Below are 19,810 nucleotides of genomic sequence, written 5' to 3'. Positions count from 1 at the left end.
CATTTAATGTATTGCATTAATAGAAAGCCAGTTAATATAAAGATTTTTAATACAAAGTATTTTTCCGAAATTATGTTTAGTATTTTCGTGCTGTGACCATGGGGTGGGAACATGTGTGACATAGCCATTTCAAATGTGGTTTAGTTGATATACTTTATCACTTAAACCATTTACATTACTTCCCTTCCTTTACAAATAGTTGTGATTTCTTAACCCTTCGTAACACTGTTGCTCTAGGAAGAGAATTATTGAAGGCTAAAATAAAAGAAGATGCTATATTTTTACAATTAAGTCAACTAAAAAATGTTAAAACATTTGTTTTACAGTGTGTGGGTGATTTACTTTTTATTTATTTTTATTTATTTATTTATTTAATGCATCTTCAGTCTTCAAAAACAGATAGAAAGAGCAGATTGAAAGATATACATGTTTACATGAAGAGAGTGGATGTGGTTTGAGGTTGAATGAAATTGTTAATTTGTGTCAACAAACTTGCTTGGTCTATAGGTTATAGCTTCTGCACGATGTGGAAATTATGCAGAGTGAGATGCGAAAGCGTTGTTGTCTTTCTTACGGGTAACTCTGAGTTTGTTCCAGAGTGTCAAATGTTTGATGGTACTGCCAAATTTAGTTCATCATCGAGATTCTTTAATTTGAAATATTGTCAATACAGACTTTATCTGTTGTTACATAAAAGACTGTATGTATGGAAGAGTCATGTTGTGTATGAGGAGGAACATGAATGTTCAGAGGCATGCTATGCTATCTGTTTTTCTTGCTGTTTTTCTTTTCAGAGGCATGCTGTCTGTTATGACTAGACATGCTCAAATTATGACTTTGCATGTGTCTATTTGTGGGTAGTTGTTATTTCAAGAGACATGTCTGTCTTTTAAAGGGATAGTTCACCCAAAAAGGAAAATGTTGTCATCATTTACTCACCCTCAAGTTGTTCCAAACCTGTATGAGTTTCTTTCTTCTGTTGAACACAAAAGAAGATATTGTTGGTAACCAGACAGTCAACTGTTTGATTACCGACATTCTTCAAAATATATATTTTTTTGTGTTCTGCAGAAGAAAGAAACTCATACAGGTTTGGAACAACTTGAACCCTCAGTGATGACAAAATGTTCATTTTTGGGTGATCTATCCATTTATAGTGTGAAACAAATTGTATTTAGTCATTTGAAGAGTAAACACAAATTATTTCCAGTACAATACAAATTAAGCGTAGCGTCAGTTCTGGCAGGTCACGTTAGTCAAGCTCGCGTCAGCTGACTCTCAGCTGATACACGTCTACCTATAGGAATACGACGCCTATCACTGTATTCATATATAAGCTCCTTCAGTATTATCAGCAGCTATCGCGTTTCTCAGGAACAAATTACTCTCGTCTCCTTCATCCCCAGCTCCTCCTCTCGTCAGTCAGGATGGCATTCTGATTCCCCTTGAATCAGAATAAAATCTCGAATTATCTTGTACTTAAAATCTTGAATTAATGATATCTGCAATACATTCATGTTGGTTCTGTTCTGTTTACCCTAAGGTTTTTTTTTGCTGCTCTCCCTGCTCTTATCCATGCTAGGCTCGCCCAGAACAGAACCATACCGCCAATCCTAACTGTATGCTAATTGTCAATTGTATTTGACGATAGCGGTCCTGACAGAATTTGTATGACATCGTGTTAATATTGGCACAACAGTTGTTTCCTTCCTAAATAGATGTAGCTAAGGCACATCTAGATACACATAACACATTTATAAGGTCTCATCTTGCTGTAATTTTCTTTATTTACATCACCAAATAATCAACAAATTTAATTCATCGTTCAATATAATCTCTGTATATTTCAAAATAATATACAAATGTTCTCAAGTCAGTTTGAAAAATGTTATAATTTTTGGAAAAAAGAAAAATTCACCATTTTCTTGTAATGAACAAAACTGATAATATCATTGATTATTGGTCCATGGGATCAAAATAATAAAAAAAATGCTCAAGCTAGAAACTTTATACACTAGTTCATATACTTTTAGCTTGGCATAGCTACAATTCAGCATGAGGTTTTACTAGCCAGCAGATGAAATCATCTGCAACAGAGAACAAGACAGTGTTGGGAGCGGTTGAATGGGGCGCAGCAGCAATATGCAGATTCAGGCATTTAGAAAAGTCTGTTTTGTTGGGTATAAAGGCAACTGTTTCATCCTACGATGTTCTTTAGTGTAGCTTAACTATATTCAATCCAGAGCAGTTGAAGCACGAGCACATACACTTATTCCACTAGAAATGGGTTCAGGCAGTCATCATATGAGAGTTGTGATTCATATCTCTGTGGGATCCTCCCCGTTTCTGCACTTCACGCATGTCCACGTATTCTGTGTCGTCTGGATCACGCCATTTTAAATTCCTCTGAAACATAGTAAAATCATTTGTATTTTAAGTAGTGTTGCGCCAAACAGCCACAGCTATCACAGTCAAATTGTATTACTGGCACATAGTCACATACAGTGTTGGCATGGCAGAAGAAGGCCCTTACCTGCATTGGCACATAGGTCAGAGTGTCAGAAGACTCGGGCTTTGCAACCTGGAGAGGAAGACAAAAAAACAGCACAATTGTATTAAGCTTAGAATAACAAATATTGTATACCTGTATTGCATTGCATGGGATTTAATTCATTTTTTTCTCAAAGAATTGAAAATGATTTAAAAAATGTACTCATTTGACAGCTTTATTAAATCAAAAGTGATGCCTGCACACAAAGGACAAAACAAAAACACGACACACAGGTATAGCAAAAGAGGGCAGAAGATGCGAAACCATTTCTTTAATAAAAAAAAGTATAATATAGCTTAAATTTGTGTCCTAAATAATGAACATTTTCTTAATGCAGTACACTCAAAATTCTTAGTGTGAAAAACATTTTAAAAATCTAATGAACCCTTTTCCATTGTACACCTTATTTTGCGATGTGGGTTTTCTTTGAATGTGCGAGACTTCGGATTCATTAGCCACTATATTAAATGACTAGAAGAATAACAAAGTGCAGTAAATGGTAAAACTAATTGCGCTATGTGATGATACATTACAATAATATGGTAATAAATACATTTGCGATATCAAACAGTATAACGAGCTGTTTTGTACAGCTAAAAATAACTCAATCGGATGATACCAGAAGCCAGAAACATTATATTTACAAATGGCCCACTCTTACGTAAAAAATAAGGTGTATAAAGAATCTTTTTTGGAATTTGAAATGTTCCGTGGATGTTAAAGGTTCTTTATGGAACCATCGATGCCAATAAGGAACCTTTATTTTTAAAAGTGTAAGGCTCTTGGGGAACACTTTACAATAAGATTTCATTATTTTACATTAACTACATTAGTTAACATGAACTAATAATTAGCTGACCTTCTATGGCATTTATTAATCTTTGTTAATATTTTTTTCAACATTTAGTATTACATTAATGTTAACAAATACAACTTTTGATTTTAATAGTCAATGCACTGTGAAGCAACATGATCAACAATAAACAGCTGGATTTCTGTATTTACTAACGTTAACAAAGATTAACAAATATAGTAACAAACGTAGGTAACACTTTATTCTAGTGTCATTGTTACATATGTTACATATGTTACATATGTTACATATATACTATAATTACATGCAACCAAACCAAACCCTAATCCTAAACCTATAGTTAGTACACGTAGTTAATTAACATTACTTAGTACTACTTAAATGTACAATTACAGTGTAACAAAGACACCTTAAAATAAAGTGTAACCTAAATGTATTGCTCATGGTTAGTTCATGTGAGTTAATACATTAACTAATGTTAGTGTTACTGGCTCTTGTGGGTTTGCTGTATTGTGAAGATAGTCATTCACGCAATGTCATTATTACCATAATGACAAGATTTGAGTGTTCATGTCCTCGTAAAACTTGTAATTGCAATTTGTAAGCTGTGAATTTTCGGAGAGCTCATACTTGTACCACATGCCCACTTCAGATTCATTTAGGCGATGCTAGTGAAACGTATACATCCCAGTCCGAAGATGTGCCTAGAGTGAAACGTCACGTGTTGTCATCTCGAAATTACGGTAATTAAAACATAGTGTGAATGCAGCATGTAGTATATTCACAATATAGCACAGCCTCTCCTTCTAGATTATATAAATGAATGCAACAAGAGATGTATACAGACACTGAAACAAGATATTTAGTAAAGACACTAATAAAACAACACAAGTACAAACATAAAATAAAAAGTCTCTAAGTTTACCCTCAATCTCATGTAGAATGCAGTGATGATAAAGCTGTAGAGACAGAGCCCCGTCACCGCTATGACCAGACCACAGATTATCAAGGTATACATGTCTTCAGTTGAGGGCTTGTCTTCAGCTGTGTTCTCCTGGTCATGTAATTCGTTAAAGCATGAGCAGTTGCTTTTTGGAGGAGCCCAAGGGGTTTTGCAACCTTAAAATAAAAATCATTTATATAATGGTTGTTTGTGAAAAATGCAAGATTTAAACTACATTTTTATATGCAGTTAAATATACCATTTTTGGGTATATAAAACTGGTTTATACATAACTGTACTATGTTGTTCAAATAGGGTGAACTTACCTCGGAAAAGCTTTGTTTTCGGCCCTAAGAGACTTTTGATTGGTAATGGATCTATTCTGGTTATCTCACAGGTAAATTCATTTTCGTGTAGGGCCCCAGGATTCATCAAAGTGAACGTGAATCCGTTGTTATTGCTCTGCCATTTACACTCTTTATTTTCTTGGTCCTTTGCGTAAATCTGACAAACAATTTTATCATTCATCTTCAGCTTGGCTTCCATATCAAACTTTTTTTCGCCATAAAACATGCATGTGACACTGACTGAGCCATCGTCATTGAGGATTGGGTTGAGAGGTTCACTCACATTCCAACTAAAAACTGAAATAAAAAAGAAGAAATTTAATTCATTCATTCATAGTTCAAACATTTTATGTTTTCTTTTTTACTTTGAGAAAACTGTTTGACGTTGACCGTTTATGCACGTCATTTTTCAATTAAAATCAATATCGCTCCACATCTTTTGGGAATATTCACGTATAACCAATTTACATGCACATTATTTTGCTGCTATTCTCCTCTTAAAAATGCTCTTGCTATTTATTATGATTCTGGTCATTTCTCATTCATGTCATTTCAATTGCACACAACAATGTGACAACCTGCAAAAATGTCAAATCTAATATAACCCAGGATTAGCTTCATTGGGACATGTGCTGGTATAAATGAACATTCAGCTTTGGTAGATATTTAGAATAAGGTCTTTACATGTTTCGAAATGAATACAGGCAAATGACAGGTGTCCTATTCAGATCTCCAGAAACCAGAACATTGGCTTAATCTGGTTTTGGCAGTCAGGACGTTTACATAATCAGAGTACGACGATATTCGAATTAATAAATGTAAATGCAAATTTTATTTCAACACACTTATATTTTCCTGTTGTCACGCAATGTGGCTGTATAAACCACACAACGACGGAGAATCCAAAAGAAACACTTTATTTTAAAAGAAAACACGAATGAGTACACAGGAAATCATGGAGTAACACAACACTCTTCACGATACAGGACAAAGAACTAAGGAGAACTATGGGCTTAAAGGGATAGTTCACCCAAAAAAATGAACATTTTGTCATAATTTACTCACCCTCAAGTTGTTTCAAACCTGTATGAATTTCAATCTTCTGCTGAACACAAAAGAAGATATTTTGAAAAATATAGGTTACCAAACAGTTGATGCCTATGGAAGTCAATGGGGTCCATCAATTGCTTGTTTTCCCATATTCTTCAAAATGTCATATTTTGTGTTCAGCAGAAGATTGAAATTCATACAGGTTTGAAACAACTTGAGGGTGAGTAAATTATGACATTTTTTTTGTGGGGGGGTAAACTATCCCTTTAAATACATGGGGAAGTAATGAGAATACTAATCAAACAACAGGTGAAAGTAATCAGCAACTATTGGAACAAACAAGTGAACTAATGGCAGAGAAAATAGGCAAATAGAAACAAACTGAACAGACACTGAACATACATGTTACACCTCTTGAATTAATCTAATATGACAAGCTTAAATTACAAAAAAATTAGCCAGTTAAAACTAAATTATTGCTGGTTACTAGCATAATGTATATTCTGTCTACTTTCATGCTGGTTTTAGTGATGCTTTACCCACAATAATAGGCACTGTGCCAAAAAGAAACCAGCTTTGCCCATGTAATACATGTACCATAACCAAGCATTTTGGAATTTTAAGCTGGTCCAAACTATCTATATTTCTTTCAGCAGTAATGAGAAAGGTTAGCCTCTTACCATTGTGAAGGATCAGAGAAAAGCTGAGAGCGAGCAGAGTAAACCTGTCAGGCATGTTAACGTCCCTCTTCAGTTTTGGTGTGATGGTGGCCGAGGCTCTTCAGATTGTTTTTACTGGAGTCAGAAACAACAGGAAGTATGTGGGTTAGGTGATCAATATCACCCACAAACATATTTGTCACTCGTGGTAGTGCAAGAAGAGAATTAAGTGATGAGGAAAGATAGCAACATTTAACACACACATTGAAGATTCATTATTGTGAAAAGAATCATATTGTGTGGGATATTATGTAAAAAGTATGATTGAGTTTTTACCTCTTGCTTAAGGTGTCCCAACCGAGAAACACGTCTGTGAGTGAGGAAATGAGTGGGCAGCTTTCTTGTAATATGAAGTTGTTGAAAGGAAAATGTTTGATGCACAACCATGTTAGGAAAAACCCATATCCTACTAAATGAGCAACAAAGTAATCTTGATCCACTTACTTTTAAAATGCTTTGATTTTTTTTTGATTTTTTCATTAAATGCTTAGACATTTTAGTTTCATATGAAATAGGCTATATCATATATCTGTATATGGGCCATTCTACAGAATTGGTTCAAAGTCAGAGTTGGAAACGTCTTTTTTTTTTTTTGTCTTTTTCCACAAATGTTGTATAAAATTGTATAATATCCAAAGTACACGTTTCAAGTAATTGTGCAGTTAATTATAATATTGTATTTTCAGAAAGTTTTGGAATATTGTTCCTCTCCCCAAATTTGTCTCTACCGAAACACAATAATAAATAATTTATTAAGAAGGCTTAAATTGACCTATTAATATTTTGTTTACATCTACCTTGTAAATATATGTTTTGCTATTTTTAAAAAAAAAAAGTTTTCACTGGTAAATCAATAACTATTACAATTTTAACAATATTTCAAGTGTAATTTATAAGATTTGTTGTGTTTTGAATTCAATCTTTCTTTGTAAAAGGCATTCATTTAATCATGCTGCTAACAAAGTTAAGGATTCATTAGTTTGAATATACATTGAACCAAACACAATAATAACATCTTAGTTGATAATACAATACACTTTATTTTAGACAAAACATCCATGTTTTGGTCGTGACGGCACATTTTCGGTAGTGACATTAATGCTTCGGTAGCGACCACATCACATTACAGAATTTGAACTCGCATACTAAAATACTTCTAAAACATACTAATGATTTGCATAACTGTACTAAAATGTTTCCCCCAAATAAACGATTATATGTTCCCTTTTGTCACTACCAGAACAATGATGACATGTTTCGGTCGTGACTGTTTCGGTAGTGACAATTTTAGATATTTTTGAGCCTAACTCAAAGATGCTAATCAGCACATGGTTAACTAATACAGTTCTGAACAGTTGTACACACATAAAAACTAAATTTTATCGCATAACACTCAAAAAACCATTATGTCACTACCGAAACTTCACCACGTTTCGTTAGTGACCGTTTCTGTAGTGACAATTTAAGATACTTTAGAGCCTATTCAAAGATGATAGCCCGCACATGGTTAACTAATACAGTTCTGAACAGTTGTACACACATAAAAACTAAATTTTATGGAATAACACTCAAAAAAGTTTGCTTAATTGCAGAAAAAAAGGTGTTTGGTAGTGACGTTCCTTAAAGTTACGCACAGATTTTCCGACTTTTGAACACATATCCTTAAAAATGATGGTCCCTATCTATAATGAAAGAGGGGCTATGAGAGAGAGGCACACAAGAATATTTCCTGATCAAAAATGTAGGGGTGTGGTTAAAATCAGTCTCACAAAAACACACACTGTTTCGGTAGTGACATGAAAATGTGGGACACATTTTTTTACATAATGTTTCATGATTTAAAAATAAAATGTTCAGCTAATTGTTTGTGTGTTTACATCAGCCAGAAAACGGATAGATGATTTCAACATGTTTTATTTTCTTCACTACTAATAGGTCAAATACGTTAAGCATGTTAATGTCCTAAAAAAAATACGTCTGAATCGCAAACAACCATCACCACAACGGTGATGGTTGTTTGCGATTCAGACGTATTTTTTTTTTAAATCAATCTATTTTCAGTTCCACATCCTGTTGAAGCACTATCAAATCTAAAAGCACAGCAAATTATCAAGTACTCATGTCCTGTTTATGTGATTGATACCTGAGGTTCACAGAACTGTGACACATTTGTGATGACTTTGTCACATGTTTTCGTCATGCTTTAGCAACTTAAAAAATAAAAGACTGATACTGACGGCGGACATAATGTTCAACTTGTTTTTACTTTTAAAAAAGCCATTACCATTTTTGCATTACTTATTACTATTACCAAGTATCCAAGGTTTCCTGACCTCTGATGTGATTTTGAAACCCACAAAATTCAAGATACGGAAAAACAAAAAACAAAAAGACTTACATTAACCTGGTTGCACAAATGTACACACCACCCAACTAAAACTGGGTTGAAGCACCTTTTGCTTTTAATACAGCAGCCAGTCTTTTTGAATATTTTGACATGTAATGTCATGTCATATAGTGACTTGAGGATTATAATTGCTTTTTCACTATGGGTTTGAATGCGTTTGGTTAATTCCAAACAGAGTAACATGCCTTATTGAAAGGGTGTGCACACTTATACAACCAGCTCATTTTAGGCGTTTCTTCTTTTTTGAGTTTTGTTGGTTTAAAAATCACACTAAAGGTGGAAAAATATCAATTTTAAAAGTGGTGCGTGGACTTTTTTTCTGATAGCCATGCACATTTACTAATGAGGTGTACAGTATCATAACCACAAAGTATTCTTCCAGAAAACAAATTGTGACTCCATCTAGAAATACGTTAAGAAAAATAATTCTTTATTCATTCCCATTATTTCAACTTGAAAAAACAGTTGATCAAACATCATTTTTGTTTTAAAACATATATTTATTATTTAATTAATAATATTGAAAGAAAACAAATCAAAAAAGTACAATGATCAAAAATACATGTGAATACATGCAGGTGAGAATACATGTGAGTACATGCAACTGTAAAATCTCAGTGAGTACATGTCAATACATGCAGAAAAATATTACATGTAAATACATGCAGGAGAAAATGACATGCTGGTACATGCAGGTGATAATATTACATGTGAGTACATGCAGACGGGGAGATTCCCCCCCCCCTAGAATTTCATATAGCTCTCTTTTTGTGAAAGCATAGGTGCCATAGATGAAGAAGCCCTCCATTTGCAGATGACCATCTGTGTTAGAAATGAGTGACATCTTAGTGACATCTATTCACATTGTTTTCAAACTCTAAATTTGAGTAAACTCTGTGATCTAGCCCACTGGTGATCTGCTGATCTTTTAAAGAAAATCATTAGCATATACATATTTCTCACCTGTAGAATAAAGCTGCAGGAAGTGATGATTAGAATGGCATATAGGAGTGGAAGGGGTCCCACATCATTTTTGACAGCTTCTAGCTCAGCTCTCTGCCTCTGGCTCTGGCTCACGGTGGCTGCAGTGGGACAGTTTGGGGTTTCTAGAAAAGAAGATCAGTGATTACTGAAGTTGCCCTCTGGATGGCACCCTACCCCACCCCATACCCCTTTCACTACGCTGAAAACCTACAGGATGTAGGCCTGCCTGTGTGAATAATTTTTTCTCATTTTAATCTTTTATACAAAGATCGGAATTTTATGAGGCCTTGTACTCTTTGAAAACAGGAAGCCAGTGGCATATAACTGCTTCCTTTTCATCTTTGGTGATTGTTTTTTTCAGTCCTTTTAGTCTTTTGGAGCTTACGTTAGCACCCTGTCGTCATAAAGAAATCTACATTTTCAAAGAAAAACATCATTCACACGTAAAGTCAAAGTTTCCATGGGTGAGATCAAAATGTGGAGCACAAAGCGCTGTAAATTTGAATGTGCGGGGTGGCCCCATTTCCACCCATGTGTCTTCAGGTAACCGCAACATTTCCTTCTTCACGCGTTTATAGCCTACTCTCTGGCTCCCTCTAGAGCTATAACAATGAACAATGGCTAAGAGTCTGTGAACATTATATACATTTTGTTATTAAAATGTATGTTGGAAACATACACGGATAAAAAAAAAAAAAGTATAACACTTAAGTGGCTTCTTAAAAGCATTGTTTCTCAATGCAACGTCAATAATTGCTTTTGGTAATATTAATATAAAATTTCAAAATGATTTATTGTTACAGACGCATACCTCTACATCAACAAATGTGTACAAATAAAGGTGAAACTGTGGGAAAACCACATGCAAGAGACTGAAAACAAGACTATCACTAACCTTGTATGTAAACAACGGTGCCGTTTCCAACCCCTCTGAGATATGGAGGTGGGAAGAGAATCTCGATCTCACAGCGATAGAGGTCTGTGTCTTCCCCTCGGAGTCCAGTGATGATCATATCCACTCTTCCAGAGCTAATATTCCCTCTGCAGTTAACTTTGCCATCTGTTGCAAAGTAGGGCTCAGAGAGGTTGACAAAACTGCTGCAGATCTTCTCTTGGCCGTGTAAACCTTTATACAGAGATATCTGCATTTCCTCTGCCCTTGACTTTATACTAAAGGAGCACTGGAGTGGGACTTCTCCCTCTTTTCCTTCCACACGATAAGGCTGAGACACGCGTAGAGCTGGAAACAAAACAAAAGATGAATGAAACCTCAGATGTTGCCTAATTTCTCACTATATATATATATACTCAGGCTACTTTTTTTCTTTTTTTTCTTTTTTTTTCTTTTTTCGTTTAGGTGATTATTGAACTTAATAACATTCAATTTTTTAAGTACAGAACAGTCTAGAGTTTTAATCTGAATTAAGATTTTAGTCTGAATTATATTCCAACAGGAATTCTTGCTGAACATGAGGATCCGGATCATGTTGGAAGTTGTAAATATAGGCCAAAGTTTGACCCACTTCACTTCAATTTTGCTAAAAGCAACATTTTAACTGTCAAATAACAAAAGATAGTTGATAAGATCCTAAAAAAAAAAAAATATTTAAAATTATTATTAAAAAGTATTAATAAAATGCAATATTACTATTCAAGCTGTCTTGTCACTCTGCCCACAGGGGTAAAGCTGTTACTATCTAGACTATCTGTGCCTGAAAAGCAAAGACACAACAACAAACATTTGAAGCCCAGCAGGTACTTACCGAATCCCAGCGGGATATATGTTATAACGGTTATAATAAGTGTGATAATCATTGTGGCATGTTATAATAACTGTGGAGGTATCCCCCCTGTCTCTTTATACTTGAGTGAGTTCTGGAAAGCTTCGTGACATCAGTAACGTGGCAGGAAACCTCAAGCTGACTGCAAATGCCCGTAAAGTGCTCAAAATTTTGCAAGTAATGTAGCCAATTTGCACAATATGTGTAATCAAGGGGAAAAAAAAATTCAACGAGCAAAATGAGACTCGAGCAAAAACAGTACAATAGCAGTGGAAATGGAAATTTTGGTTAAGGGTGTGGTTTGACTCTCAGCCTATCATAAAGCCAAGTGGTCAAGAGATTATTTGACTCTGAATTTGTGGAAAATATTAAAATCAGAAATACACTTGAAAGCAAATTCAGCACTTTCGAAATTAGTGCAATAAACTGGTCAGAATACTGAATTTGCTGATCACTTGCTTATTATTGCATCATATCATATTATAAGGAGTTTTGGAAATTTATAATGTCTCTTATTGGGAGCGCTGTTCATTAAAGACATAAAATTGAAGGATGAAATATTAAGTTTAATCAATTTTATTATTGTATCAAAGTTTCATTTTATTCTGTTTTGGGGTGTTTTACCTATGTACATTACAATTTAAAGCATTTTGATATAATACATTCAACTTATAATGTCTCTTTGGAGCGTCGTTCATTAAAGACATAAAATGGAAGGATGATCAAATATTATTTCGTTTAATCTGAATTTTATTATTGTATCAAAGTTTCACACTTTTAAGGGGTTTTACCTACTTTGTACTTATATTACAATTGAAAGCATTTGACATAATGTATTCATTGTGCACATACTGTGCATGCTGTTCTGAGAAACTAAGATTTGCATTGGCTACAAAGGTTATTGTTATCGTTAACATAAACACAAGGTACAGATCCTGCATGTGAATCTCACAAGGTATTTTGCAGAACAATGGTTACCGCCACCCACCACCCTATTCTTTTTTCCTGTCATTTCCTGTCTCTGCTGTCACTATATTATACTGATATAATATTACATGTTGCTGTTGACACTAGTGCAGGTTTGCATATTTCTAATCGGAAGTAAGTGCAATAGTGTAATTACAGATAAAGTAGATACAGACACAAAAAATAAAGTGGGGTATTCCATACTTGTAATGCAGTTGCAAACACAACACAAAATTCATTTATTGTCTTGTGCAAAAGATCTTGATTGTATTGTTTCTCTAAATGAATTCAAATCCTGCTCAAGTCACACTGAAGAAATGCCAGAATGAAAGATGTTTGCAACAGTGAAACACAGGTTTCCATTAAAGTCAGGGTATCATAGTGTTTCAGTGTAATATATACATATATGAACATACAGCAATAGATACAAGAACAAGATCTGTTAAATACACTCTGTCTTGTTTGACTGGCAGTACTGCTCAGCTGACTGGAGGTACAAATGTAACAGTCAATGGAAGATGTCATATTGCTAGTGCTACATTGGTGATATTTGCTGGATGCTGAGCTCATCAGCGTCGTCTGAATCCTCCTGGTCTTGTGTTAATGTAGGGGTTCTCAGGTGGCTCGGTGGTCTTCAGTTTACGCTGAAATAAAAACAGCATATCAGCAATTTCATAGAGCTAGCGCATCAAGCAATTTTGAAATCTTGATTCCAGATGTGAACTCTTTAGCGTTGGTTATGGAATTATATAGGACATGTCCTTGCTGCAAAGAACTGCATATGCAGGTAAGCGTGTGGTTGCAGAATGACATAGATACTCACTGCGAAGTAACAGCAGAAGACTGTGATGATCAGGTTGTAAAAATTGATGATCCCATAGCCAATATAAAGTGCCAGTGGCCACTCATTGGGACAAGATAGTTCTGTGGGCTGCTGATCATCTGAAATCATATAAATAATATTGAATTAACCAAATGTATTTATGTACTTTACACTTTCTATTGTAAAAGTATTGTTTCAGTATAATATTTCAGTATATATTATTATGCCATAATCTGCAATGCATTAACTAATCGAGCGAAAAGATTGCAAGACTGCAATGCTGGTCTTCGCTGGTTTAAGATCTGACCAGGTCAAATCAAATTAGGTTGGTTTAAGCAGGAGACGTGACCAATGACTGCTGAGTTTTGTCACTGATCAAAGCATAAATGTCAATTAAAAGGATTTCATTGCATCTTGTTTTACCTTTAATAACGAGCAGTATAGTCTCGGATGGGTCTTCAATCGTATCGATTTTGCAGCTGTAGAGTCCTGTGTCATTGGCTTCGGCCCTTAGAATCTTATATAAGAAAGAGGAGTTTTGTTTGGACACCTGAAACCGCTGCCATGATTGATGAGTGTTGTTTCTCACATCTGTTGAGTGCAGTATTGTATCTCCCTTGTGTAGACTGATGTTTATGGGTTTTTTACCCCCTATAAGCTTAGGGCAGGACACAGATGCTGTTGTATTTTCACCCACTCCTTTTATTTGTCTTTCAATGCCTGAAAGGTAAAAGCATATATGCACATTTTATTTTTGAAAGACAGAGATTGAGGATGTGGTACGCAGGGAGTGGAGTCGACGGGTTCCTCCACTGTTGATTTGTTTCTTTAATGCAAAGTATTATTTTGTAATATTAATTTCACTACATATTATAAAACCTCTCTTTTTGATTCATATTCTGGAGATGCTCAGTTCACTCAAATATGAATATCCACAAGAACACATTCTGCACACCACGTAAATCAACTTGCACAACTGAATTAAGAAGCAACAGAAATTCTCAAACCTTTATCAAGACAGCAGTTTGAGGAGGATTCAGTAAGTTCAGGATGGAAGAGGGTAAGGAGAACAGCCATTGCAATGATCCACTGCTCAAGCATTTCTGCACCGCTGCTCCGAGCACGTGAAAACAGGGAAATATGACTTCAGAACTTTTACAGACAGATGCACGAGTCAGACGGGCTGAGGGGGTGGGGGCTGTTTCCTACCTGCGTCACACTTCAACACTATAGAGGACAAACATTTGACAGGCTTCTTAAATGGCTGAAAAATGAAGTTCACTTATGGTTACCTTCTTTTGTTCTTAATGTCATAAAAAAAACAGTGAGTAGGTGAAAATGTGCAATACTTCCATGATTTGAGTCATATTTCACTTTATATTTCAGCATAAAAGAAGAAACAAAGAAAAATATAGCTGCAACCAGCAATTAAGGGGCCAAGCAGCAAAAAACCATAATGAGTTCTGTAAGCATCAGACCAAATGCAATTTTTTGACATTTTTAGATGATTTAAGTCAAAATAGTTGAAAAATCATAGATACAATATTTTGTAATGTGATTTAATTGCTCATAACTTTTGACCAATAGGTGGCGCTGTCACCAAATTGATTTGGTGTGGTCAGTGTGAGGTGACAGTGGCACACTATTTTTGTATCAATATGCCAAAATATTGCAGAGTTACAGCTGCAGAATGAGTTCGGCATCATGTCAACAATGATGTGTTAGTCAAGAATGGTTTGGTCAATCAAAAAACTTTCAATAACGTTTTGATTTGGTGAAAATCAGATCAACGGTCTAGGTCTAGGGGGAGTTCGAAAAAGTAGGTTTTTAAAGAAAATGCCCATAATTGGTATCATTGTTTTCGTCATGACTCGAGGAATCTATCATGACCAGTTTCATTAAAATAGGTAAAGTTATTTTAAAGCTATTAGCATTTTTTTTTTGTAATTTCATTATACAGTTTGACTGCTGTCTCTAAACGTTTTGAGTAGCTACCTTCAAGTCACGGTCACATACCAAGTTTCGTAACAATATGCTAGTGCTTTAATAAAATATATTAAAGATGAGTATTAAATAGGGTGAATTACCCTAATGTGGGTCATTTTTTGCATTTCAGACTTCTGACATATTGCGATGTGTAACCAAAACATTAAATCCACACCCAATACCATTTAAAAAAAACCCAGGATGTGTCCTAATCAAATCAAAAGAGAAAATTCAGATAACCCATTCATAAGAGAAATTATAGACATATTAGTGCTCTTATTGAAAGTAGTCTGAGAAAATCTGCAGCTTCCTAATGTGGGACAGTTGTGTCCCCAATGTGGGACACTGAAAAATCTATGATAAAAGACCAAAAATCACATTGATACATGTAGAATAGTAAAATCTCATTTTATTTTAGATTCACTGGAGAGTAGATTTAGGGTCATTCCATGCCCTGGACAACAGTCTCAGCTGAGGGACCCCACCATCCTCAACAATCTGCCTATACTCCTCTATGGCTCTTTCATCCTGTCCTGCCTCCACTGATTTAGTTTCTTTCTCTTATCTTTTCCCTGTTTCTGCATCTGACAATCTGTCCCTGTCTTTCTCACGTTTGCCATTGTGATCTGAAATACATTTCATTGAATTAATCAGATGCATAAAATAAAGTGGAATGGCTTTATTGGTTTTATGCAAGCCAATGCAAAATCACAGCTGTCAGCAGGCTGTTGCGTTGGTGTCCTTCCTCTTTCCAGTTCCACAGCAGTTTTCAGCCCATCAGTCATCTGTTGAGGAATCAGACACTTAGTTACTGCGTTTTTAAAATTCAGAGCTATTTTTAGCGCAATTTTCCACCGGACAAAATTGCGATTGTTAACTCATGATTTCTGTTCTGTCTGTGCGCACCAATCTTGCACTTCTATCTCCTCCTCAACCAGACCACCTAGAGACTTCGGGTTTTCGGCATTATGTTAAGGAAGGTCTAATCTCGGGAACGCACACAAAAAATCCAGGAAAAGATTTACTATCTCTTAGTGTTGTGATCCCATGACGTCAGAAAATTGCGCTAAAACACTCACTGAGTTTTTATTACTTGTTTCATTTTAAGTCAACTACCTACCTTTTACACACACATGACACACACACAGAGAGAGAGAGAGAGAGAGACACACACACACACACACACACAAACACACACACACACACGTACGTACGTACGTACGTACGTACGTACGTACGCATGCACACGCACACATACACACAAAAAAAAGCCTTCAAACCGCCCTCCAAGAATAAAAAATTCACATGACTGTAAAAATCTGCATTAACAGTATTGTAATATTGCATTACAAGACTAAAACCATGTAAATAACCATGTTTGTCCCACAAACCATGCCCCACCACACATTTTTGACTCATTTAAGTACTGTCCCACATTAGGCTGATCATGCTGTCCCGGATTTGGAAACCACATTTCCTAAATTTGATAAAAATATAAAATATATAGTTTATACACACAAAGTTAGACTATTTTTTGATGGACAAAAATTCCATAAGCATATTAGGCTAAAAAGTAGCAGGATTGCTTTGTTTAAAATGTATTTAACTCCTTAATATCAAATTTGTTAAAACTCTATGTCACTGGCCTTCAGATGGTCTTTACACAAGGTGCCTCCTGTTTGATGATTGCTCCACCCTCGAATATGATTGGACATTTGATAGGTCGTGTGATTTTGATCACATGACACCACAGCTTTGTCTAACCCATAGTTTCACTGTCATTCATGTATTTATGGGGGACCCAGGTGTCCCACATTAGGCAGTGTCCCACATTAGGGCAATTCACCCTAGCATTTAACAACAAAATTCAAAATGGCCGACACCCAAAATGGTCGACATGGAAAAGTTGGATACCATTCGACTGGTACGTTGCACCGAATCAAAAGACACTCCAAACTGTTCAAAATTAATCAGCAAAAATAGCCATGTTTCATATCTCCTGACCACTAGATGGCACTGTGCCAAAACGCTACAAGTAGCTTCAGGTCATGCTTCTGATGACATGTAGGCTACTAAGTTTAGTCTAAAGCGTTGCGGAGATACAACCTCGCGTCTTTTTTGGCGTACCCCTCCACAAATTTGTTTATGCGCATTACAAGAAAGGTTTTGTCTATCAAAAATCTTTTAATAACGCTTTGCCAGCACGGTATTAAGATGATCTAAGCCAATTCTGGTGAAAATCTGACAAATCGTCTAGGAGCAGTTTGAAATATAGTTTTTTTGAACAATTCAAAATGGCAGGAATATCTTCATGACAGAAAATGCATTTGAATTGTCTTAAGCCAAGAATCAGAGGAAAAGCCCTTACGGTTCAAAAGTTATTATAAACATGAGTGGATATTTGGACAGTTGGTGGTGCTCGAGTTGAGTTAGAGGGATTGAATTTGAGACTCAAGATTTGATTGACTGTCCTCTCTGTGTGCCAAATTTCATCTTTTTCCCGCAAACGGTTCTATGGGCTGCCAGAGACTTGCGAGAGATAAAGAAGAAAACTAACTGATACAATAAACACAGAATAGATATTTTTCAACCTTCATGTGTAGGGTGAGGGTCTTTAAAGGATGAAATGGTTATTCATGAAGTGAGTCATTTTAATGGTTGTGGAATTTTACATAATGAGATTTATTAATTGTTTTCGTCACTTTTTTTGCATCGAAACTTCTCGGCACTCTTCTGCAAGTGACGCCTTTCACACACAAATCCACTGTCTGCAGTGCAGCATTTCAGAGGAAGTGAACGATAACAAAAGGAAAGAAGAGGTGTCGCCTGCAGTGTTGTGGTTACATTTTACATTTGTGGTTACATGTACATTTTACCATCAGCATTCTGTAACATTCTGCTACTGTTGACTGCATTTACGAGCAAGCAAACGTTTCTCTACGTTTGCAGTGCTGAATCTATCAGCTGATTAAAATAATGTACATACTGTTTAAAAAATCTGATCAGTAATGTTTGTAATATCCAAACAAAATCTCCAAGTAGGAAATAATTACTAATTGTTTAACCAAATCAGTATTTCTAAGGAAAATCAAGCTTTGATTATCAACAATACAAAATTTTGTCTTTCAAAAATGAAAATTATCCCATAATTTAGTCACCCTCAAGCCATCCTATAGGTGTATATGACAACGCTATCTCACGACCAATTCATACAAGGTGGCTAATTCGTACGACATCACTCGATTTGTCTAAACCCCAGTGATGGGTAGATTTAGGGGTGGGGTCAGGGGTAGGTCATTCGTACGAATTAGCCACCTTGTAAAATTCGTACGAATTGCCGTGAGATCGGGTTGGACTTTCTTCGTTCAGCCAAACACAGTTATATTTTAAAAAACTAAAAACTAAATCCTGGCTCTTCCAAGCTTTATAACGGAGTGAATAGTTAATAAAATAGCCCAAAAAAGTGTATCCATCCATCATAAAAGTAATCCATCCAGCTCCAGGGGTTAATAAAGGCCTTCTGAACCAAAGCGGTGCATTTGTGTAAGAAAATTATCCATATTTATAACTTTATAATCACTGCTTCCGGTAACGGAGTGACCTCTGACCCGACGAATGACGTAGGATGTAGGCATGAAGTATAAGCTAAGATAAGAATAGATGCCTCTTGCGGTTTAAACAAATAAACCCGCATTTCTCTTTAAAAATTCTCATTTTAGACTTCTGATTTGTGACCGGTGTTTTGTTTTGCTCTATCCTCTAATATTCCGCATTCGTCAATACGTCATGCGTCGGGTCAGAGGTCACTCTTTCGCCGGATCTAGACTCGTTCGAATTATGAATATGGATTACTTTTATGATGGATGGATGCACTTTTTTGGGCTTCAAAATCTCAATTACTATTCACTCCCATATAAAGTTTGGAAAAACCAGGATATTTTTAAATATCATTCTGATTGTGTTTGGCTGAAAGAAGAAATTCATATACACCTAGGGTGGCTTTAGAGGAAGAAAATGATGGGATAATTTTCATTTTTGGGAGAACTAACCCTTTGAACCAGATTTGAAAATCACTTGCAGTAACAGATGTAACCACTAATGGCAGAATACACACTGTGTCTCCATCTATTGCTTGGTTAAAATTTACGAGGCTGTGAAATTCACTTTCTATAGCACGCTTTATATATGTATAAAAAAATCTAATTTTGGTTCTTTTACTATTTTGAGCATTTACAGTTTTTAAATGGCATTCTAATCTTCGCTCTGTTCCTTTACTGAATGCAGAGCACATACATCTTCACTAAGAATCGAGACAGTGATGTAGACCACAGAAATATGGTCATGCTGAGATTGTAGTGGTCTCAGTTTCACAAAGTGTTGATGAGTCACACTTGTGTGATGTGGTTAGTCTGCAGGCCATCTTGTCTTCATACTCATCT

General features: G+C 35.5%; 2 protein-coding genes across 2 annotated transcripts; both read right to left on the bottom strand.

Moving 5' to 3' along the window:
* Nucleotides 1-1,758: 1,758 nt before the first annotated feature.
* LOC308691823 (T-cell-specific surface glycoprotein CD28-like) lies at nucleotides 1,759-11,301 on the bottom strand (the record flags this gene model as incomplete). The annotated part of the gene is made up of 8 exons (XM_081367386.1): nucleotides 1,759-2,406; nucleotides 2,534-2,581; nucleotides 4,291-4,484; nucleotides 4,635-4,952; nucleotides 6,386-6,499; nucleotides 9,795-9,937; nucleotides 10,711-11,055; nucleotides 11,268-11,301. 4 exons carry the CDS (start codon nucleotides 11,299-11,301, stop codon nucleotides 6,497-6,499), a joined length of 525 nt encoding a protein of 174 aa, XP_081223512.1. The 3' UTR covers nucleotides 1,759-2,406; nucleotides 2,534-2,581; nucleotides 4,291-4,484; nucleotides 4,635-4,952; nucleotides 6,386-6,496.
* An 857-nt stretch (nucleotides 11,302-12,158) lies between these two features.
* On the bottom strand, nucleotides 12,159-14,516 carry LOC308692993 (uncharacterized protein). The gene is made up of 4 exons (XM_081369673.1): nucleotides 14,393-14,516; nucleotides 13,809-14,105; nucleotides 13,386-13,504; nucleotides 12,159-13,206 (listed from the first exon to the last, which is right to left on the bottom strand). Exons 1-4 carry the CDS (start codon nucleotides 14,484-14,486, stop codon nucleotides 13,132-13,134), a joined length of 585 nt encoding a protein of 194 aa, XP_081225799.1. The 5' UTR covers nucleotides 14,487-14,516; the 3' UTR covers nucleotides 12,159-13,131.
* Nucleotides 14,517-19,810: the final 5,294 nt, after the last annotated feature.

This window comes from Scardinius erythrophthalmus (assembly GCF_964197995.2).
Source record: "Scardinius erythrophthalmus genome assembly, chromosome: 6".
Lineage (NCBI taxonomy): Eukaryota > Metazoa > Chordata > Actinopteri > Cypriniformes > Leuciscidae > Scardinius > Scardinius erythrophthalmus.
This window is presented reverse-complemented; position numbering and strand designations above follow the sequence as displayed.

What these genes read in the sequence shown, in the direction of transcription:
- LOC308692993 (XM_081369673.1), bottom strand. Translation starts at nt 14,486, where the DNA reads ATGCTTGAGCAGTGGATCATTGCAATGGCTGTTCTCCTTACCCTCTTC. An exon ending in TATACTGCTCGTTATTAAAG is followed by an intron (nt 13,505 to 13,808) that starts GTAAAACAAGAT and finishes ATATGATTTCAG; the next exon opens with ATGATCAGCAGCCCACAGAA. An exon ending in TCTTCTGCTGTTACTTCGCA is followed by an intron (nt 13,207 to 13,385) that starts GTGAGTATCTAT and finishes TTTTTATTTCAG; the next exon opens with CGTAAACTGAAGACCACCGA.